We start from the raw sequence: 24305 nt of genomic DNA, 5'->3' as shown, positions 1-24305 counted from the left end.
GGGATTAATGCCAGAGCAGCACGAGTATCTGCTCTTCTGCACAGTCAGTGCAGGCAATCCTGCACGGTGCACCTTTCTAACCCTACCCCCCAAACATACACACATCAGGTTAAAAAACACACCTAATAGATACCTACACACAATCACTCTACAGTAATGCTCGTTATTAAATTAAGATGTAATGACCTGGTTAATCCACTCTAAGTCTTTTTAAGATGGAGAACTACATCAGCAGCAGGTGGTTATATGCATGAGCCAACGTTAATGTAATATAGAAAGTGGAGACATTTACTGATTAAAGCTCCACATAGACCCGCACAATGAGGGACCAGCAATTCATTTGCAAGCCCAGCAACTTAAGTCCACACCTGGTAAGTGACCAGCTGACTGGACAACCTGTATTCTAGAAAGACAAGTATGTCAGTGGGAAGGGAACACATGCACCTATAGAATAGTGAGACTGATCCTGCAGTCACAGCTTTCCCTGTGTAATACCATAGACGTATAGGAGATCTTCCTCCATACTAGCATAGGATTTAAAAGACATTTCTATACCAACATGAACATTAGTGTTAAGTGCAGCGGAATTATACTAGAAAAACTATATTCCAGGACTTTAGAAGTACAGGAATTCAATACATATACTAAAATAATCTCGGCACAATTTTGATATACCACACTAGGAACAAGAAATTACTTTTAAAAGTGAAGTTCAGGAGTGTACATACACAGGGCTGACAATGTTGGTAATCCAGACTCTTATGCTCACATGATACACATAGAAGTTTCTCAATTATCAAATAACCTATTTCATATTACAGAAGCATATCTTTCTGTATGACACACTGATATATATTATACTGATGCAAATATTAAGTAGGGCATAAAAATAAAATGTATCAAAGATAGATTTTTATGTACTCATACGCAGTCCTTTTATATCCTCTGGCTTAGCAAAGGAAATCATGAGTCCGGTGTGTCCACTCTCTCAGCTCCCCTATACAGGGGGAAGTGCAACCATTTCTCCATCCAGTTCAAACTCCTCTGTTCCATCTGGTGAAAAAAGGTAAGTTGGTGGTTTCCATGGAGATTCTTCAAGACAAGATGGATAAAGTTTGCCCACAGTGCACCGAAAATCTCTCCCTAGGTCCCACAGTACACGTTCAGATATGTGCTGCCGCAGAGACCACCGGTCAAGTTCCAGATCATACTGGTAGGTGACGTATTTAGCTCGTTCATTTAAATGGGTTTCTCGCATAAACACACAAAGAGAATTTGAGATCACAACAGCTCTAACACAGGGATCAGAGTACCTTTTAGCAGGGATGTTGGCTGCCATCTTCCATTCATTTTTATTCACATCATAAATTTCCACAGTTACTGAAGACCCATCTACAGTGCCAGAGGGGAGTCTTATGCCAGAATTGGTAGCAATATGCAACCCTCCGATATAGAAAATTTTATCACCAAAAGCTGCAGCTGAAGCAAAAGATCTGCTAGTCTGCCTCATGGCCATTTCTACCCACGAGTCAGATCTTGGAAAGTAACAGTACATGAGGTTTAATGTCATCACATAAATGCAGTCATGAACCACAACTGCTGCACTCCACTGCCAAGCACAAGGCAAGGGGCTCACCATTGTCCACTCATCCTTCTCAGTGTCATATCTCTCTACAGTCCTCCGATTAAGTTCTCCTCCGACACTATCTCCTCCGATTGCATAGATATAGCCTTCACAGCAAACCAAAGATGGCTTCACACGCACAAAAAGCATCGATGTCTTTGGAAACCAGGTATTTTGTTGTGCATCAAACCAGTAAAAGCAATTCACAGTTCTGAAGGCAGTCTGCAGTTTACTTGTTTTACTGTGATTTGTTTTTGTGTTTTTCAGGGGCACTTGGCCCCCTGCTATGTAAATATCATTATCAGGGGTTACAACTGTCCCAACCTTATGCAAGTCAGCTGGTGGGCTGCATAACTTGTAAACTTTTTCTGCCTGGGGGCTATAACAGACAGAAGAGTAAAGACTACAAGGATTTTCTGATGATGCTTCAATGAAAATCATCATCTCCTCCTTAGTCATCCCAAGTCTTGGTTTGAAAAACTTGGGCATGGACTTATAAAGACCTTGAACCACAACGGACTTATCGTTGGGTGGGAGGCCTTGAAACCACGCTCTCTGTGTGACTTCTGAAAGTGCATCAATTCTGATCTGGCTAAGAACTGAAGACAGATACTGGGACCGTGACTCTGTGTTGTACTCCAGCCACAGCATGGCAGCTTCCCGAACCGTTTCTTCCTTCTCCACGTTTAGGTTGTCACTACTGAGGATGTCTATGAGCAGATCATGGGACAGCTGCATGAAGGCTTCCTGGTGGTACACGGCAGTGAACTTGTGCTCCACCATTCTCTTAGCACTCTGCTTCAATTCTTCACAACTGAAGAGGTCAGCAAAACTCAACAACCGCACACAGTTCTCTGCATTAATTTTTTTAATTAAATATTCTCGACAACGCTGTAACACATCTTCTACCTAAAATAAGAGGAAAAATATTAAAATGAAAAAGTTGCTGAGAAATTGAACTCAGAACCCTGCACTGAAAGCTACATCCCATCCTCAAGTTTACTTTTAGCTAAGATACAGCTTTCCCATAGCACTCTCCCGTAGTATCAATTTTTACCTCCAGATTTATATGTTCCGGGTAAGAAAGTTTCCTGCAATAATACAATTAGACTTCTAGACTATACAGCTTTCCACTTCTTTCTCTTGCCTAATGGCCTAGTTTAACTCTTCCAATCAGGCTAAGTGTGAGTGGCACACACTGGTAATCTCAGATGTCTAAAAGTTCTCCCTTGGTTGAAACTCTGTTTCTTTGGTTGGTTTTTGTAGACAGGGTCTTGTAACATGCAGCTGTGTTGCCCTCCAACCCTCAGTCCTTCACTCACTTCCACCTCCCAATTGCTGAGCTTCTGGCTGAAAAGACCAGTTTCTAAAGGACACAGTATTATTCCAAAGCAGGGAAAGGGATGATGAAAATACCCATATTCTTATTAAAATCTGAAGAGGGAATTTGAGAACTACAGAGTTCATATTAAAATGCATTAATCATCAATTTTACCTATTTAATAGCTCGATATAGTCCACAACCATTACAAATACTAAATGAGAATTCTATCAAACACTAATGAATTTTACACTTTAACCACCAACACTCTTGAAATCTAAATTCTTAAGTATATTAGGCAAAGCATGAAAATTAATTTGTCTCTCTCTTTAGAGATAGGGTCTCACTGTATATGTAGAGCTTAGAGTGCCCTAGAATTTAAGATCTTCCTGCCTCAGGTTCCCCAGCACTGTGATATGTGTGTGTGCCATCATGTATACCCAGCTTAGTTATTTTTAATTTACTAGTATCTGTAATCGAACCCACACAGATAAGTCCTTGTGTTTAATACAGTGTTACCACTGGAAAAATTGGGGAGGGGGAGTGGGGGGACAGGAGAGAAGCAAACATGTTTCTACACCAATATGGCTGTTACTCTGCCACACACTTAACTTTTTAAAATTATATGCCTGTCATAAAACTACTTACCAACTGAGAAAAACCTATTTTTTCATTTTACATTTTATAAACAAAATTTGACCCATATAAAATCTTCAAAAAGACTATACAAATAAAGATATCATCAACGAGAATCTGTTTGACAAAATAAGCTAACGCTCAACATCAGGGAGTAGGCCTGGCGTTACCTGTAGGAAGCAAGCTGTTTCATAGAGTTGCTCTACAGTGCTGTCGTTTACTGCCAAGTTTCCTGTGTATGCATAAGTTATTATCATCTGCAAGGCAGCAGCATCCACATTCCTCAGGTGTACATGTGTCTGCTTGCTTTCACTTAGTCCACTCATGAACATGGCCCTAAAGCAGACAGGGAAAAACAAGCTGATGTTGTGGAAAACACAAAACAAACCTGGTACCATAGGATGTTGCTTTACTTAATACATTTTTAATTCAATTTACTTATAGAGAAGACTTTCAAAGACAATGAGAAAAATCATATATATTCCAGGGCTGATGATAAGCCAGACAATAACTACTATGCCATGCTGATGGAGGACATTAACATTAATTTATTCCTCACAGTTGCACAATGGAATACTATTCAGCAATAAAACAGAAGTATTGATAAACAAATGAACCTCAAAAACATTATGCTCAGAGAAAAAGCCAGATCAAAGATCCCATATTGTATGAGTTGATTTACATGTAATGTCAAAAAAACTGTCAAGTCTATACAGACAGAAAGCTAGCTGGTAGTTACCCCAAGTTGCAGGAGAGACTGAGAAGTGACTATAAAAATGAATACAAAACAACAGAAATGTTTTAAATTAGACCATGGGAATGGTAGTACAATTCTGTCATCCTCAGCATCTAAGATGGTTCCTAGATACCTTCAGCACACAAAAACAAAGATAGTCTTTTTTAAGTATAAGGCATACTTGCTTAAAACCTGTGCACATCTTTATCTATCTATCTATCTATCTATCTATCTATCTATCTATCTATCTGCCTGCCTGCCTGCCTGCCTGCCTTTATAGGCTGGCCTTGAACATCTGGGGTATCCTGCCTCCCCCTGCAGTGCTGAGATTATGGATACTCATTATCATGCTTGATCTACGTATGCTGGGAATAAAATCCAGGACATTTCATGCATGGAAGGCACACCAGTGAACTACACCCCCATCCAGCCCGTTACAGGCGACTTGTCATATCTCAAACAATGTAAATACATGTAAGTAGCTGGACTGTAAGGTTTTCTTTCTTACAATAGTTTCTATTTGCAATAGAGTATGTGGAAAGAAAGCTGCAGATGACTGACTGCACATTAAGAATGGGTAGATTTTATGGTATATAAATTTTACCGTTAAAAAGCTTACAAATCACCAAATAATCGCCTAAAACCATGCAGCTCCATTACAAAAAGTATGCAGGAAACTATGCTAGAAAGACTACTGAAACTGTGGGAATACAAACTACAACTCTTTTGAGACAGTGTCTCACTGTGTACCTCTGGCTGTCCTGGAACTTACTATGTAGACTAGGCTGTTGATTTCAGAGATCCGGCTGCTTCTGCCTCTTGAGTGCTGAATTAAAGGCATGTGTGCCACTACACCCAGCTTGGGCTGCAACTTTTAAAAATCTACTTAGAACAAAAAAAAAACCCCAAAATTTGTTACTTTTCCTTATTGTGCATGTCTACAGTGTGTGGGGGATAGGGTGCAGGGCATTGTGCATGTGTGGAGGTCAGAGAACAGCTTCTGGGAGTGAGTTCTGTCCCTCCACTGTGGATCTAACTCAAGTTGTCACTCTTGACGGCAAGTGCTGAACCATCATGCCGGCTCACCTACTAGAATAGTTAACTGCACATGAGAACAAAAGCCTCCATATGCAGTGACTTAAGGGTGATTCCCAAAAACATACTAGCTTGAATCCCTCAAAGAGACGAGGAAGGCATTCGGTTTGTATAACCTAGTATGGGACACAACCCCTCAGAGGCATAGCTGAATAAAGTCCATGCTGCATAACAGAACATGAACTGAAAAGATAAGTGGCAGGTTGCAGGTCTTTAAACGGGCAAGGCTGGAAAGGCAGTGAGGCCTTGAGCTCAATCCCAGCCTCCCCTGCTGTCTCTGAGTGACCTGGTGCACACTGAAGGAGATACTGTTTGGAACTTACATTAACCATGATGAATTGTTCTCTAAGATGAATTCTCTATACACAGACAGAGCTCAAGAGCCAAAGGCTGGAAACTAGAAAAGTGGTTATGAAACTAGAACAAGCATCTAGCTGGGGCTAGACTATGTCAGGAGTGAATACAAAGAGCGGATAAAGCTAGCTACTTTCTGAACACAGAAAAGGACATGGCAGAGAAGAGACAAAGCTACCTGTTTGCCGTCAGTAAAATACCTGGAAAAAATGTTAACCATTAACCAATTGTAAGGTGAAGAAGAAAAGTTCATAACTGGACAAAGGTGAGTCAAGCTGTGCATAGGAGAAGACCAGTTAGGTCAAAAGGAATATAATCTAATCCGTAAAGAGTAAGAGTAGAGGAAACGGGAGGCCAGGAATTAATGCAGGAGTCATGACTCAGCTACTAAGTGGCTGGTTATGTAAGGAAGGACCTCCCCTTCTCCCTCCCCCCCACAAAAAGAGACCCCCAAGAAAACTGTACCTAAGAATCCCAGTTTTGAAAACACACAACACACATCCAACAATGAAGTAGAACTCACGCAGGTTTTTTGTTTTTCTTTTTAATTTTTTTGGGGTGGGGGGATTGAAAAGGTCCTGGAAAAAAGAAAAGATCCATGGAATGCATGCACTATCACTCAGCATATCCACTACAATGTGGATATCGAACAGTGGAGTCAGGTACCTGAGAGGCTGAAGCAAATAAAGCAGGAGAACCACAAGTTCAAAGCCAGCCTAAACTAAAAAATTCTAAAAGGGCAGGAAAATCTCAGGGGAAAACTCTTGCCTTGCCTATCTGATACTCTGGACTTAATCTCCAGTAACTATAAAACATCTTCTACTCCTACTAATAATAAAAATAAAAACACCTGTAGCCAAGCACCGTGGCTTGCACCTGTAATCCCAGCACTTGTGAGGCTAAGGGAAGTGCATCACTGTGCGTTCAAAGCTGGTCTATATCAGTTCTAACAAATAAACAGCAGCTGTGAAGTCGAGGGAAGCCCTGCATTTGGCTTCTGCTTCAGCTTCTGTCTCCAAGTCCCTTGCCTTCCCTTCATCATAGGCTGTAGCCTATAAGAAGAAATAGCACTACCTGCAACTCCAACCCAAAGAGAAAAACACTGCAAAATGAACTAAAGTAACTGGTAATTCCTAAAAAAGTGCAAAATGAGTAACCAGGACAGACACTAAAATCCAGGCAAGCAAGGAGATAACACAGGCACCAATAATCTCAATCAGGGTGGCTCCTAAGTTTCTCCTAAGGCGAAAAGATGAATACAAATGAACATGACTGAGTCAGGAGAGTGCTCTTAGAGAAAGACACCCAGAGCATCTACTGCTACCATTTTCACCTGGAGATAGAGAGAGATACACACACACACACACACACACACACACACACACACACAGAGAGAGAGAGAGAGAGAGAGAGAGAGAGAGAGAGAGAGAATGAATATATGTGAATGATACTAAAAGAACTGCAAGAACTCTTGAAAAGACGTGCGTGCAAGATAAGTGGTTTTTTGTTTTGTTTGGTTTTGTTTTTGTAAACAGTGTCTCTCTATAGAGCCTTGGCTGTCCTGGACTTGCTTTGTAGGGCAGGCTGGCCTCTGCCTCCCGAGTGCTGGGATTAAAGGCGTGCGCCACCACACCCGGCTGATAAGTGGTTTTTACATTCACTCCATTAGAAGATAGTATCATTGGAAAGAGGCATAAAAAGCAAGGAACGTTGACTATACAGATGACTGTGAGGATGGTTATTTGATACCATTAGTTGATGCCTTAGTAATATATTTTTCTCACGTATTCTTAGTTGGATTCTGCCTTCAGAATTCAGGGTTGTTACATAAAACACTCAATGTCTATAAAGTGACTGACTGCTTTAACACCAAAAATAACAGAAGCCTAGCCAATGTAACCATGGATATTTAAAAAAGTTTACATTTGTTGACTGATGGACTGTGTGTGTGTGTGTGTGTGTGTGTGTGTGTGTGTGTGTGTGTATGATGGCAAGTATGTGGAGGTCAAAAGAAGACTTGTGGGAGCCAGTTTTCTCCTTCCACTATATGGAAGTGGCAAATATCCTGACCCACTGAAATATATTCAATGCCTTTGCCAAAGTTTTAACCTGCCTTTTTAAAAATAATACTTTTAAAAAATTACATAATGATGTAATAAGCTTAAGTACCATAAAATTGCTGAGTAATTCTAAAGTAGTAACTCAATCATTTTGAGTATAAAAGAATCAGTAAATTTTAACAAGATACAATTACTATTTGGGTAACAAACTACAAGGAAAAAACACAACTAGTTTAAAGGTACAATTTTGGTACTTGGGAGATGGCATAGTGGGTAAAATGCTTGCTGCACAAATATTGAGGATCTTAGTTCAATTTTCCAGAATCCACCTAACAGCAGACCCAGTATCATCTGTAATCTCAGTTTTCTACAACAAAATGGAGAATGCCCATCAAGGCTCGTAGCAAACAGGAAGATACCGTCTCAAACAAAATGGGAGGTTAAGTCTGACACCCGAGGTTTGTGCTCTGACCTAAACACACATAGTAGCACATACCACCAACACATACCACACATAAAAACAATAGGAAAATGAACAACATAATTAGTTGTATATGTAGCAACCCTGAATTCTGAAGGCAAAATCCAGCTAAGAATACTTGATATTACTAAGGCATATGCCATAATCCACTCAGTACAAAGAAAAGACACATGAAAACTAGTATATTTTCTTCTTGTTGCCAGAAAACTATTCCATCACAAGATCTTAATATGAAGCTTTAATTATACGCATGTGCTGAACTATTCTATATACTCAAAAAATATCAAGTAGTTGCTTTAGGAAAATCATGTTTTCCCATAAAATCATGGAAGCTACAGAAGAGAACTCAGGGTGGAGCAATGGCTCGGCCGTTAAGAGTGCTTGTTGCTCTTCTAGAGGATTGGGTTCTGTTCCCAGCATCTGTATGATGGCTCACAACCACGTGCAACTCAAGTTCCAGAGGACCCAACAACCTCTTCTGGCCTCCACGGGCACTTCATGCAGCTAAAGATACATATAAAATTAAAACTTTTAAAAGATGGCTCAACAGAACTGGCTGCTCTTCCAGGACCTGGGTTCAATTACCAGCACCTACATGGTGGCTCGCAACTATCTACAACTTCAGTTCCAGGGGATCTAAACCCTCTTCTGGCCTCTACACACAGCAAGCACATACCTTGTACAGACTTACATGCAGGCGAAACCCCTGTATACACAAAATAAACCAATAAATAGAAGGAACTAGCTACTAATAAATAATGGAAGCCTTAAAAAAAAAGTGTTGTCTTTAAACTTGTAATATTATAGTATTATTGAAATTTTTAAGTTGCCCCGTCTTCAAAAATCTCAACTTAGGTAAATAACTTAATAAAAACCAACTCCTCCAAGTTGTACTCTGGCTTCCATATATGGACTGTTCAGCACACATGAGCACACATACACACACACTAAACAGATATGATTAAAATTTACATTAACATGAATCATGTTATTTTTTAAAGATTTATTGATTTATGATTTATATAGTCTTATGCCTGCACACCAGAAGAGGGCATTAGATCTCATTATAGATGGTTGTGAGCCACCATATGGTTACTGGGAATTGAACTCTGGACCTTTGGAAGAGCAGTCAGTGCTCTTAACCTCTGAGCCATCTCTCCAGCCCAAATCATGTTATTTTTTACAACCACAAACTTAAGATAAAATGAAATGGTAACAGAAAAATTAATAGAATTTCTCTTGGCATAGTTTTAATACTCTACTAAATGACTGCTAAGGTAACTAACACTAAATATCCTACTCTATTATTATTAATAATACTGAACCAGGAGACTCATACAAGTTCACAAAGTAGATACCAATCTGGGCAACAAAAACAACTATAACTATGCAGATGTCAATCTGTAACAAAAGCATAGAATTCTTTCCATTAACGACTAATCAATTTGCAACTAACAACCATTAAAAAGAGAGAGCTTATGAACTCAGATGTCCATTCACTGAAAATATGACCCTGAATTTCTACCACCAGCTAAGACAATGGGTCTGAAAAACAAGTGACATCACAGCCAAGTGCAAAGAAAGCTCTCTAATAAGTCGCTTCTGAGTCTGCCCTTGAGAGGCAGCAAAGCAGAGCTTCTGGGGTTGAAATTCAGTAACTTCCGTTTCTAAAAAGCACCTGATTATTGCAAACAGGCTTTGTAATAGAGAAGAAAATCAGTGTCTGAAACTGCATAAACTGAAAGCAAAGCAACTGGCACTGCATAGGCAACTGGCACTGGTGATGACAGCTGAGGAATGTGCCATCTCTACACTTTTTTTGTAAATCAACCTTCAAAGTCAATTTAGTCTGTGTTGCTTACAGCTGCCACAAATAGGCAGCAGAAACAGCTTTTTTATTTATAACAGGACTACACTTAGTATATACTTATTTTCTCTCATCTACGCAGTCTTTTTTGAATGTTGAGCAAAACTTACTTTAAAGACTTACAATAAAGACTTTAATGAAAGCAACTTCTTTACTTTAGCTTCTATTCTCAAGAACCTTAAAGATGGAAAACATCCTGGAAGCTCAAAGTTTTATTACTTGTCTCTGATGGACTATCACCTGGAACTGTGAGCTAAAATAAACCTTTCTCCTCTAAAAATGAGCATAACTAAATAGACTTCCAAATTCTGAGACACAGAGCGCACCAACACTGCATGGAGTCTGGAAAGGCTAAGTGGGTACCATAAGCATAATAGTAACCAAATTATTTCCCTTAAGGCAGTACCTATTTTTGTTGTTTTTGTTATTGTTGAAGCTAGTATCTAAATAGCATCAATTATCCCCTATAAATTGTTTGAGTCTGTTGCATAACTCTTCAGTTTACAATGACCGTGAGTTTCTAAAATAAGAATTATCATTTTTTTCAAAAAACAGTATTTTGAATTGTTCATATATATTTATTTTATTACACATGCATAAAACAAACTACATACAGCAGGGAGAACCATGTGGCTATTTGTATTTGTCAAACTTGAAGTAAACATCTTTCCTGTCTTGTTGGGTCTAAATTTCTGAATGAAATTAAGTATCTATCATATCTCATCTCTATTAACTTAACTCCTTTATCTTGATCTAAAAAGATCTTATCCCCTAACCAACTAAACTTGATTGTAGAACTAAACTATGTGATCTTCAACACCCCTCAGAGACTTGAGAAGGAATAAGACTTAAATTCCTGAGTGAACCAGAAGTGCAGGTTAGTAGCTTCTACAATGAACAAAATGACTGAGACAGTTTACTTCCTGAACAGTCACCCAACACTCTCTACAACACTGGAGCCTCATCTTCGGCCTTCTGGTCCAGTATCTCTGACAGACTTATTAGCAAGGCAGGAAGTACTAAGGACTTGCTTACTCAGTCTTGGCAGAGTTCGGCCACCCCACAGTAAAACTTTTTTAGTCAATTTCAACAATTTTTCTGTATTTAATACTTTTGTGAAAGTATTTTTACAAAATTTGTGAAGTTTTGTGAAAATTTCATCTGTACTTTACACATATAAAGAAATGCTTTGACAAATACTGCATCTTCTGAGTTAAAAACTTAAAAATAAACCCTGAGATATGTGTTTTAGAAACTTTAACATTTAGCTGGACGCAGTGGCGCACACTTGTAATCCTGGCACTCAGGGAGGCAGAGGTAGGTGGATCTCTGTGAGTTTGAGGCCAGTCTGGTCTACCAAATGAGTCTAGGACAGCCAGGGCTATAACACAAGAGAAACCCTGTCTTAAAATATCAAAAACAAAAACAAACAACCCCCCTCCCCAAAAAAGAAAAAAAAAAAAAAAACTTTAACATTTAAGGTGGGCCTTTAAGGTGCATGCCTTTAATCCCAGGACCCAGGAGGCAGAGGCAGGCAGATCTCTGTGAGTTAGAGGCCAGCCTGGTCCACATAGTAAGTTCAAGGAAGATAAAAGCTACACAGTAAGACTCTGTCTATAAAAAAAAAGAACAAAAGAAAGAAACCCATAACCATTAGCAATTACAATAATTCCTATGGATAGCACATCATCCCACTCAGGGAGATGATCAGTGTGGCTCTGGTGCTTTTGGGGGAAGCCTGGTGACAAGAGTTCTTTCTCAGAATCCACATAAAGGTGGAAGGAGAGAACCAACTCTGGCAAGCAAGCTGCCCTCTGATCTGCACCATGAGTTCAGGCATGAGTGTGCAACACACACACACACACAGTATTAAAGAAAATTCAATGGCCCTTTTATCAAACTAAACAAGATAAACTACTTACCTGAAATAGGCGCTACATGTTGCAAGAACCATCTTATGACACGGGAATTCAGTGCCCTCAACAATTAGCACTATGTCAGTAAACAACTGCTGTTCGTAAAACAGCTTCAACTGCTCCAACAAGGACACAGCGTATTCGGTATTGATCTGCCTTTCCTCTTGAGTGGACATGACTGCATTCCATTAGTATCTCCCAGAACAGATTTTAAAAGTCCGTCTTGATGGAAGGTCAAATGAATACTTCAGAAATAATGGAGGGAGGCCCCTTGCTGTTATCTGCAGCATTCAGAACCAGGACGGCCACTTCCAGTATCTTGTTACAGGCTTACAGTCTTTGCTAGGTCATCCTGTGCTACAGTTTTTCAACAGATTCTCCAGACATCCTGCTCAAAATTGCAACTGGGCAGCTCATGAATAAAAGTGAAAAATACAGGAGGTAGATTTTGTTCCAACATCTTATGTTCAGTAGGTTTTCTGCAGAACTAAAAAGAAAAAAGTCCTGTTAGAATAAGCTTTTAGAATACAATGTTTAAATCAACAGCTTTTGATAAGCATTGCTTTTATGTGAAATTCTAATCAACTTTAGATATTAGTACAAAAAAATGAAACAGAAGAAAAGGAATTGTTCAAGTCTGTAACATTTAAAATAACTAGGCTGCAGAAAACTAACAGTTGTATTTTAAACATTTTGCCTTCCAAACAAGATCCTAAACATACTAGGAAATAAGCAAATAAATAAATAAAAAATAAATAAATAAATAAGAAGACAATTTTAAGGTTCTTTAAAGAATTTAAACACAAAACTAGATCTAGCTATTTAATAGTAACACGTGACTATGACGTAAGGGAAAACCAAAATGTAAACAGAAGCCCTCTTCTGTGGTAGTTGCCACTTTTCAGACATATTCATATGTTCATAAAGACTACACAGCAACTAGATTCAAACTGTGTTATTTCTAAGTTCCAATGTATACACATGTCTGCATGTGTAGGTATCACAAATGTATTTTGTTTTAAGGAGCTGGGCAAGCCCTTGTCCACTGAGTGCTAACCTATACACAAGAAGAAAGTATAATTTACTTCTTTGTAGTGTGTTCTTAGAAATATTTATGAGAATAACATGTTACAGAAAAACACTACTACTATATTTCCAAATTAATGTATGAACTTAAGTTGTCAGAATATTTGAACAAAGTTACAGGCAGTTCTCCCCAAGACTCTATCTCTTTAAAATGCACTATAAGCTACCAATAAGCCCAAGTACACATATGAAGTTAGACATTGTCAAATGGGTCTAGAAATCAAGAGGGCTCACTTATTCCAACAAAATTGGAACAACTAGCCAACCACTAATGATGACTAACTAATCGTGGCTGTCATTTTACAAGACTTAGAATCATCATGAAAACAAATCTCTGGGCACGTTTGTGAAGGAGTTTCTAGGTTAGACTAGTTAATGAAATTGCCTACTGTAAATACGGTTCCCAGACTGAACAGAAAGGAGAAAGGTCTCTGGGAAGCAGTACTTGCTTTTTCCTGACTGTGGGGTGATGTGACAGCTTCCATAACCCTTGCCCCCATGAACCAGACTCTCAAATTGCAAGCCAAAATAAAAACCCTTCCTTAAGCTGTTTTTCCATGCATTTTGTTACCTCAAGAAATAGCACCGTTCACTGGGGGAACCCACCTCCACATTCTACGACAGAACGTTCACGTCATAAAAGAAGCAGCGGCTGGAGCTAGAATAATGATTCAGTAGTTAAGAGCACTGGCTGCTCTTTCTAGGGCCAGTGTTTGGTTTTTTGTCCCCCTCTCTCTTTTTTGTAAAATTTATTTTGTTTTCTTTTTTTTACATATACATTTATATTATTACACATATATACAATAAACTACCTACAGAAAGAAGAACCATGAAATCATCAAGAATTATATAAATGTTACATCCATAGTGTTTTGACTATTTGTATTTGGCAGCCTTGAAGAGAACATCTTTCCTATCTTGGTGCATCTAAAATTCTGTATGTAAGTAAACCAGTATCTATCATATCTCGTCATTATCAACTTAGACCTAAAAACATCTTAACCCTAAAACAACTAAGCTTAATTGTAAAACTAAACTATCTGGTCTTCAACCCCATCAGAACCTCCTTATGGAGTTAGCTTCAAATGTGGCAATCCAGCCACTAGGAAAAATGTCCTCATTTCTGCCACAGACAGAATTCTGCCTAAAAACGGGCAAGCTTGGTTGCAGGCAGAGTCAATGGCCAAACTCTGCCAAGACAGAGTAATAAGTCCTCAGTAATTCCTGCCTCACCAATGTCTGTCAGATATATTGTGCCAGAGAGCTGAAGATGATGCTCCAACATTATAGAGTATTGGATAACTCTTCAGGTATCAAACTGTCCTTGTCATTTTCTCATTTTGGAAGTGGCTTACCCACATTTCCTATCTACTTAGATAATTAATTTTATTCCTTCTCAGTCTTTGGTTCCAGGGCACTGGAGCCCTTTTCTGGATGAAGTACTACCTACACATGGTACAACATACATGCAGGCAAAACAAGTAATAATGAACATCTAAACACAAAATCCCAAATGAATTTTAAGTTTAACTTCAAAAATATTTGGAACTCAGTATTTCTAACATGTGGTACCAAAGGAATTGTAAGCCAGAAAATGATGAGAGAAATAAAAATAGGTGGCTACCTATAAACTAAACCCCCAAACTACCTCAATCTTAGATTAGATAACCCTGAGCTCCAAAATTGGGAAGGGAAGTCATTTTACCATAAAGCCTGTATGTATGCTCATTACTGGAACCACTGCTTTTTCCTCACAAAGTATCAACCATTCAGGGTAACAAAGAGATCACACTGTGTCTTCTGGCCAGAAGCAAGCAACTGCCGTAACTGCTAATCTAATACAGATGGTCAGCCTTCCAGTGAGTTAACTATGGAAATAAGAAAAACAGGTATAAAGGCAAAGTGAGCCTGGGTCCTTTACTTTCTTAGTTTATCTAGATCTGAAAGGTAAAGTTCTACCCTACAGTTCTGAGGTTAATACCTAAGATCACTGGCTGCTACCAAGTATAATGCAAGACACACGTTAGTGAAAGCTTGGGAAAACTCACATTTAAAAAAAGTTATGTATCTATCTTATGTTTATGAGTGCTCTTTTTGCATATATGCCTGCATGCCGGACCAGGCATCAGATCCCAGTATAGATGGCTGTGAGCCACCATGTGGTTGCTGGGAGTGAACTCAGGACCCCTAGGAAGAGCAGACAATGCTCTTAACCACTGAACCATCTTTCCAGCCCAAATTCACATTCTTAACACATACCCACAACCCTTTATTCAAATGAGGTATGTTTTAGTATTTGAAGTTACATATCGTATAGAGGTAATGGGATATAGATTAACATATATTAAAACTCTCAAGAAATCTAGGGCAGCATTTCATAATTGAACACATCATCTTTATCAATGGCAACATGAGCAGTTGTCCTGTGACTTCCATACCTGAGCTGTGCATATACAAAGTTGAGGATGGTTAACAGAGATGCCCAACAATGCCAAAAGTCCTTGCTCTTAAAAGAAAAACACTCTATATACCCCAAGCCTGTACATGATGGCCCATTTTGACCTTTGCCTTGATTGGAGTAAGAACCACTTATATTAAGTATATAACGGAAGAGAGTCTGTGAGGGTAGTTCCTGAGGCATCCATCACCAAAGCTGAGGGAAGTAGGACCTGATTGAAGGACTAGGTCACAGGGATGGGATGTCCCTGGGGTGCTTTTTCTTGCCCTAGCCCCTTCCTGTTGCCATGATATGAACTGCTTTACTCTATTCCCTGCTCACTGTGATGTGAGCTACTCTGCTACCACATCCTCCAGCCATGACGGACCAAACCTCCCCTCCTTTGAGCTGTTCTCTCAAACATTTGATCACAACAGCAAGTCTCAACACTGTCCTATATTATTCACCGTGTAACAGCACATATTACTTGTTTTTTCTTCAACAGCTTATTTGCGTATTATTCTATATTATATCTTAAATTAAATATTTTGGATGGTAATAAAGTGCATACCTGGCATATTCGAGTCCCTAGTCTCAATTCCCAGCATAGCAATAACAATAAATCATGTCTTCTTATCAATAGTTGGCATCCTTTATTGCACAGTATTGAAGAAACTGCTTAGTTTTTAAAGATATATTACTTGAATTGAATTCAACTATTGTTTTTGAGTATTTACTATATGTCAATAATTACACTTAAAGTGCTGAGAAAGTTGACAATCACTAGAGCTCTCAAAAGCAAAGTACATTTACTGTTAACTACAAATCACAGCCAAAACTACAGCTGACTGAGACACATCAGGGGTAGGCAAATGAGTGCTAAACAGGCAACTGTAAGAAAGCTGCAACTGAAACACTTGCCCTGAAATACAGCTTTCCTTCCCTGTTAAGTAGTTTTGGATCCCATTATTATAAGTAATGGTTGTATTCTTTTTCTTTTTTGATTTGTTCTTAAACAGGGTCTCACTACATAGCCCTGGCTAGATGGGAACTCCTTATATAGACCAGGCTGGCCTCAAACTCACAGAGCTCCTCCTACCTTTGCCTCTAGCATATTGAGGTTTAAAAATGTGCACTGCTATACCTGGCTTTTCTAAGGGGCAATAAGGATAAACCTAAGGCCCTACAGCTGCTAAACAAAGCTGCTAAGGGCACTTCCAGACCAAGGTTGTTTTATTGAGAGGCAGGGTCATCTTAAGCTCCAAATTTGGCCATTGATTCGCTAAGGTTTTTGGGCTATCTCTTTATCTATCTAATGTATGCTTGGTTGTTACAGAGAGATCTCTACATACAGCCAAGGCTGGCCACTAAGTTGAAATTCTCTTACTTCAACCTCCCTAGTACTGGGACTGCAGGCCCATGCCACGTGTCCCACTCAAACTACAAATTATTGGCAGAGACATGGGGCTTTTGTCTTAAGAAATACTGTAGAGCAAGTAAAATGTCCTGACTAGCAAGCACTTTCCACTGCAAAGAGGGGCTCACAGTGGGAAGGGAAATTTTATTCAGTATCTATTTAAATATTCTAGCTTTTTGTTAACATTCAGAATAGTTCCTCTATTTTAAAACATACATTTTCATAATCCCAGCACTCAAGGCTGAGGCAGGAGGATTAAGAAACCATTTACCAAATACAAGGACTCCTAAAATGAAGCCAGTACAAGAGGTTGTAAAGTCACTCTACATGCCATACATAGTTCCTGGTTAGACCCAAAGGTTTATGTTTGTTGTCAGAAATGTCCATTTCACTTTACTCTAAGACTATAATAAAGCCTCTGCAGACGGTTCAGTGGTGCAATGATTGCCTAGCATGCATAAGCACGCATCTTCCAAGTGTGTAAGTCTTCAGACTGCCTTAAAGTTATCTGCCAATCTACATAAAGTTATTACTGAAACACCCATAAAGTGGTAAAAATAACTGTGAATTTGTTCTATAGATGCAAAATACTGACATTAAATAAAGAACTAATATAAATTAAAGAAAGGTATGAAATATGATAGCCGTGGGAATGGCTATATAATTCGACTTTAATACCTAGTTTTCATTCCTACAGTTTTCTCAGTAAACCTGTAACTGTACAACTATAAACAGGAGTAAAGCAAACTTTCAGATGTTAACCAGGCAAGACAAAGGATTATTGTTTTTTAAATTATCTGTATTATCTATAGGCCCAGCTAGGAATCAATCAAGACACAGACACTTGATATATTTTAAAGTAGCCTTGGTTATCCTGGGGCAGGGCAGATATCAATCCTCTAAACTACTTTCCATAGTGGAACAGGCATGGGATCCCTGTCTCAATCTCATGCCATCTGCTTCCAATAACTTCTATCAAGCTACCTCCCATCTATAAACCCTAAATATTTGTTAACGTTCTTAATCTGGGCTGGATTCTCCATCCACACCGTCGGCCATGTGCTTCTCCTCCAACTAACCCATGGTAGCCTTCCTCTCTTCCCTTCAGGTCTCTCTCCTTTCTCTCCTCCTGGCAGTGCTTCTTCCCAGAACTCCTCTCTCTCCAAGCCCCACCTATCTCCTTTGCCCTGCCCAGGTGGGATGGCTTTTTAAGCAAAAGGTGGGTCAGACAGCAAGCAGTAATTAGCATCAAAATACATCAGACCATCCTCCAACGGAGGATAAGGTTCTGAATAAAACTGAATGTGAAAATGAGACCTAAGAAAAATGAAGTGTAAAGAGGCAGGAAGAGCAGGCTTGGTGACAACTGCCTGAAATCCCCAAACTTGGGAGGCTGAGGCAAGAGGACGACTATCACAAGCTTGAGACCACTTGGGCTACGCAAAGACTTCCATGCCAGCTGGAGCTAAGAATGAGACCGTGTTTTTTAAAGATAAATGATGGAGGAAGAAAATGTGAACAAGGCTTGCAGTTGCTACACTACCAAATTTTAGACAGGAAAAATAAGTTTCAACAATCTATTACACAGCAAGACATTCCCCAGTAATAATGTTATTATATAAAAAATCTGGGAGTTGGACCTCTAGACATGCCTGCTGAGTCAGAACTACCTTGATATGTTATTTCGTGCAATCCATTAAGACCCATCTGAGTTTTGAGACCATTTTCTAGGCAGGGGGTCCTAACAGAGAAGGAGGCTGAGAATCAGCAATTCTCTCTCTTGAATGTAGATACAACATAACCAGCTCACTAACCTGCTGCTGGAGCTTTTCATCCAGGATGGACCTATAACCTGGAACGAGGAGCCTTTCTCTCCTAAATTGCTTTGGCCAGGGCACTTAATCACAGCAAGAGGAAGAGAAACCAAGACACTGAGCTACACACTGAGACCCCGTCTCAAACAGCGAAATTAAAAACTGCTATGGGTAGATTTTACATGTCTTACTCCCACTGCCCCCGTAGGGGAGGTGATGAGCATATGCAATAACTTGGTTTAGTCATCCTACAATGTACACATCAAACATTAAATTGGGTTGGAGAGATTCAGGAGATGACGAGTATATTGCTCTTGTAGGGACCTAGGCACAGTTGGCAGCACCTACATCAGCTCACAACAGCCTCTGGTCTCTGACAATTTTGACCTACACCATGTGCACAAACAGGCATTCAGACATAATTAAAAAATAAATCTCTGAAAAATATTGCATTGTATCCCACAAATATACACAATTACTTGTCTGTCAAAAGTAAAACAAAAGCTGCAAGTGCAGCTGAGTGATAGAGCATTGGCCTAGACTGCATGAAGTTGTGTATAGTCTTGGCTTCTATCCCAGCCTTGGAAAAACAACTGAAAAACAGAAAGAGACTGGGAGGGAGGGAAAAGGGGGAGGGGGCTGGGTCCGGGCACAAACTACTCAGGATAATAAAGCAAGAGAACACAAGTTCTTAACCTGAGTTACATACTAAGACAGCATCCGCAATTTTCTCAAAGAAATGATACAGTGATGAAGGTCTTCCTCTAAGAATCAGGCTATAAGTCACTGAACTGTAGGAAGCACTATCTCCTGCTGCCAAGTGCCACTACAGAAGGATGAAAGCTCGTTAGAAAGACTCTGAGGCATTCTTGAGACAAATATGCTGTGTGTGTGTTTGCGTGCGTGCACATGTGGTAGAGGACTTAAAAGCACATAAGCTCAAACTACTTTGGGGGAAAGCTCGCTTCTGCAGCACACTAGCTCGGCACCTTAGTTTGCTCATATATAAAATGGGAATAAAAATAGAACTCTTCTGTGGCTTTTTCGGGAACTGAGCCTCATCCTTGACAATTCCTTAAACAGAGCCCTGCATGCACTGTACAACAATATTTATTAGTCCAATCACTGGCAAAACTTCCCAAAGGCCAAATCTCCACAGTATGAAAGGCCTAGAGATCCCAGTTATACAGTAACTCCCTGTATTTGATAAAACTTGTGGTATTTTTGAGACAGGGGCTCGCCCTGTAGGGCAGGCTGTCCCAGAGCACCCTATATAATCCAAGCTTGTCTTGAACTCTGATCTTTCTGCCTTAGCTGCTCCAATGCTAACAGTTCACAAATGAGCCACCATGCTCACCTCTAACAGGTATTAAATTAGTTTTTTTCTAATGTACAGACTTTTATGATGGATTGAATTATGAATTTATCAGCCCAACAAAATTAATCTTGGAATGGCTGATGTCGGCACAGAAGAACGAAAGCCAGAGCCACGACAGCACAGTCATTAAACAAGCCTCTGGAAGAGAGATCACTCCTTTGGGAGGACTGCATGGGTCGCCAGAAGCAGCTTGCATTCAAGTTACCAAAACAACCAAAAAACTGAGAATGTTTAGAAAAGAGACTTGATCTTTTGTTTAATTTTGTTTTGAGACAGTGTCTCACTATGTAGCTCTGGCTGTCCTAGAACCATGTAGACCAGGTTGGCCTCCAACTCAGAGATCTGCCAGCCACTGCCTCCCCAAGTGCTGGGATTAAAGGCGTGGCACCACGCCCAGTTTACCACTCCATCTTTAAATGGCAAATGCTATACAAATTAAATATTTTGGAGTCACAAGAAACAAATGTAAGGGGAAATAGGCTGTTTAGTTTAGAATTTATCAAATCTGATAAATTTCAGTACTTTTCCCTACTTTAATAAAACTTGGAGTTCAAGTCTGTTCCCAAATGTCCCTTCCTTCCCAAACTGAAGAGCACACAGCTCAGTCAGGGTAATGATATGCACTTACGTGAAGTCCAGCAAAAGGACACACTCCGACACTATGTGATGATGATCAAGTTACCAGCAGCTTATGGCAGAATAGCCGAGCCCAGGACGGCGTTTTGGATCATCACTCCCGTGCCTCTCCATTTACTCAGTCTCAGGAGTGGGAAGGGAGCTTGGCTGATGCAAAACTGACCCAAACTTTTCCATTAACACTGTTTTCTTGGGTCAGTTTCTCCAACCACAACACAAGACAATTTCTGACGAGAGAACCAAGAACTATTTTTCATAAACCTAATACTGCTTAAATCAACTTGTCATTCCTAATACCCCAAGTTATGTAAGCATCATCTTAGATACTCAACTACTCTTCTACAGGGCTGTAAGGGGCAGAGTCCCCTAATACTGTAACTACAAAAACATGTTTCTACACACACACACACACACACACACACACACACACACACACACACACACACACACACCATGACGCCAAGTGTGCCCCCATCCCCTGCAGGCAGGGAGGAAAGGTGAATCTTGCTTGCTTGGACCAACCGGCAAGATCTGTAACTTAAACAAACCAAGGGCTAGGGATGTATAGCTCAGCAATATTAAGTAGGGTGCTTGTTTAGCTTACAGAACAAGTCAGTCAACCAAAAAGGCAAAGCTCTTGGGAGCCCCTGATGGCAACAGAAGGCACCACAAGTCACTGTCATTGATAATGAAGTAGAGAAAGATGGCTTCATGACATTGCAGTCAAATCTCCCACGACAATCTCTCTTTCCCAAAAAAGGAACTAAGAACTCGAAATTCCTTACAAAAGCATCAGGAACACCCTTCATACACGTAAGACTGCTTGAAACCAACCTCCCAGTCCTAGCACCTCAAGTTACGTAAGTATTTTATTCAAACTGCAAAACTGGGAAAGACTGGTGTGTAACAGACGTTTCAGGGCAGCAAAACCCATTTTCTCAGCCCCAACTGTCTTAGAAATGTGTCTGGGAAAGGGAGGGGGTGGTGGGTGTCAGTTATTTTTCTAAATAGCAAGCAAATCTATGGCAAGTCAGGTATCTTTTGGCTTTAAAGACTTCATCCAACAGGGCATGGCAGGTTAATGCTAGTCAGCAAGCCCAGGTTGAAGCAGGGTTTCAAGGCAAGCCTAGGTTACCCCGGAACACTTCAAGAGAGAACTGAAGTCTCTAGGAATTTAACAGACATCTGAAACACATACAATACTCAAGACTCATTACTTCTATTAGCTAAGGCAACAAAACAAAAAGAACAACAAAAACAACAACAAACTATGGTGACCACACTAAATACTATGACTCATTTTATTTCTTTATGGTATCTGTAAATACAGTTAACAGATTTTACAGTACTGCACTTATGGGGAAAATAGGGAGAATGACCCCAGTATTTAACTCACAGAGAAAATAACACTGCGCAAACAACGGGGCGACTACAAAGCATGCTTAGCAGAAGCGCCACAGCTGCCAAGACTTAGACCCTCTTTAAGATTTCTGGCCCTGATCTAAAAGATCCTGAAAAAGAACTAAACAGAAGAGCAAAGCAAAAAAAAAAAAAAAAAAAAAAAAAAAGACATACTTTTACCAGATAGACGAAAAGAACAGCAAAATTCCACATTAGAGAGATTGGTAAAAACAAGTAACTGACTGACTTGACTTTTCAAACGGTCCGTAGATTACAAATAAGAGCTTTATCCCAACGCCCACTAAACGAAGGCATTTTTCGCAACTGCAAAAGACCTGGTGGTCTACACTACTCAAATTTGAGGAAGAATTCACAACCCAAAAGAAACCAAGAGAAAATAATTAAATAAAACGTATTGCTTCACAGAAGGAAAATATAATTTCACTCTGAGCACACTGCTGATAAAGCTTTTCCTCGGTGTCTGCTCAGTGAGCCAGACTTACAGATTCATTTATAAACAACACGTGACCAGCGCGGAACGGTCTTTCCCCCTGTTTTTACAAAGCTGATGTAGTTGTTCACAAAGCAAAGTCTTCCCAATTTTACCATCTTAATTTCTTGTTTTAACTTAGAGGAGCCACTAAGGAAATTCTAGAGATCCGCAGCTCCGAAAATGCATATTCCTTTTCCTTTAAGTGGCTATAAAAAATAAAAGGAATTTTAAACTACTAGGCCTGGGGCTTGGGGAGGGGGGCGAGGGGAAAGCACAGGTTAACTCAAAACAACTGCACTACAGCAGCGCATAGTCTACTCCACGATCTTCCGGCTTTTCGGGATAAGTCGAGAGTTGAGTTCAAATGCACGATTTCCGTCTATAGCAAACAGGTTCCAAAGGGTAGTAGCATCCCCTTCCCACCGCAGAGCACAAGCAGGCCGAAGACAACAGGACCTCGGCTAACCTGGGTCTCTCCTGGTTATTGCAGATGTGCCAAGGAGGGGAGGAAAAAAGCAGGGACCCGGTCGTCCTTCGTCGGCTGCCGCGACATGCACGGGGCAAAACAGCTCTGCCTCGGAAGGACGCCGCCCCGAGCCCCGCATCCCCACGCAGGCCGCGCCGGAAACACCGCGCTAAGGGCGGAAGCGCCTGAGTTTGAAAGCAGCAGCTGCCGCCGCTGCCGCCGCCGCCGCCACCGCCGCCACCGCCCACAAAGGGCCGCCCGCCTTGCGCCAGGCCCGAATCCCCCTCCCCTCGGCCCCGGCCTCCCAGCTCACCGCGCCACTCCGCGGGCTGCACTCACGCGGCCGCACGCACGGCGGGGGCGTGGCGCTGCGGGGACCCGGGGCCGCTCGCTTCCGCCCCCGCTTTCGCTTCTTTGCACCTCCTGGGCTAGGCCGTCGTCACGGCCCGCCGCCCGCGCCCTGGCCCGCTCCAGCCGCGGCTCTGCGGGCTCCCAGGTGCCGGCGGCTCGATCCCGCCTTCATCTAGCTCACCGCGCCCTTTTCCTCTGCCCCACCGGAAAGCCAAAACAATTGGAGCCGCGCAGGCGCGGGAAGGAAACGGAAAGCAGGAAGGGCGGAGGCGGCGCGCGGGGTGACGCTAGCGTCTGTCCCGGGGCTTCCCGGGCCGTCGCCGGGCAGCCAGGGCGCGTGCGCGGAGCTGGGGTCGCCGGGCCACCCGGCTGGAACTCTGAGGAGTGGCCTGGAAAAAGGTGTTCTGAAAGCTCTGTTCAGCTGCACTTGGGATTGTGTGCTGCTGCAGTTATCACTCCTTAAGGTGTCTCCCAGAGATACCGATATTTGGAGGACGTTGGGCCGTTTGCAGAATGGGCTCTGTTTCTTTAGTTTAGATTTTCAAATCACGTTCAGTTTGCTAAGGCCTGGGAAGTATTGTCAGCACGGAGATAACCCGCATTTTAGAAGCAAATGGGTGCAGAGGACGGTCACCACAAGTGACGCCTCCAGTCAGTTTTTACTGCAATGCAGCGGCCTCCATGCCCCAAGTTTCAAAGCAAAGCCGTGGAGCAGCAAATGCTTGTGGTCTGCGCC

At 40.9% G+C, this 24305-nt stretch overlaps 1 protein-coding gene across 1 annotated transcript; it reads right to left on the bottom strand.

Annotated features, from left to right (window-relative positions):
- Positions 1-973: 973 nt before the first annotated feature.
- Kbtbd2 (kelch repeat and BTB domain containing 2) lies at positions 974-23383 on the bottom strand. The gene is made up of 4 exons (XM_051152300.1): positions 23219-23383; positions 12097-12577; positions 3752-3917; positions 974-2533 (listed from the first exon to the last, which is right to left on the bottom strand). Exons 2-4 carry the CDS (start codon positions 12264-12266, stop codon positions 998-1000), a joined length of 1872 nt encoding a protein of 623 aa, XP_051008257.1. The 5' UTR covers positions 12267-12577; positions 23219-23383; the 3' UTR covers positions 974-997.
- Positions 23384-24305: the final 922 nt, after the last annotated feature.

This window comes from Acomys russatus, chromosome 10, assembly GCF_903995435.1.
Source record: "Acomys russatus chromosome 10, mAcoRus1.1, whole genome shotgun sequence".
In the NCBI taxonomy this organism is placed as follows: Eukaryota; Metazoa; Chordata; class Mammalia; order Rodentia; family Muridae; genus Acomys; species Acomys russatus.
Note: the sequence above shows the minus strand (reverse complement) of the source record. Positions and strands in the feature narration are given on the sequence as shown.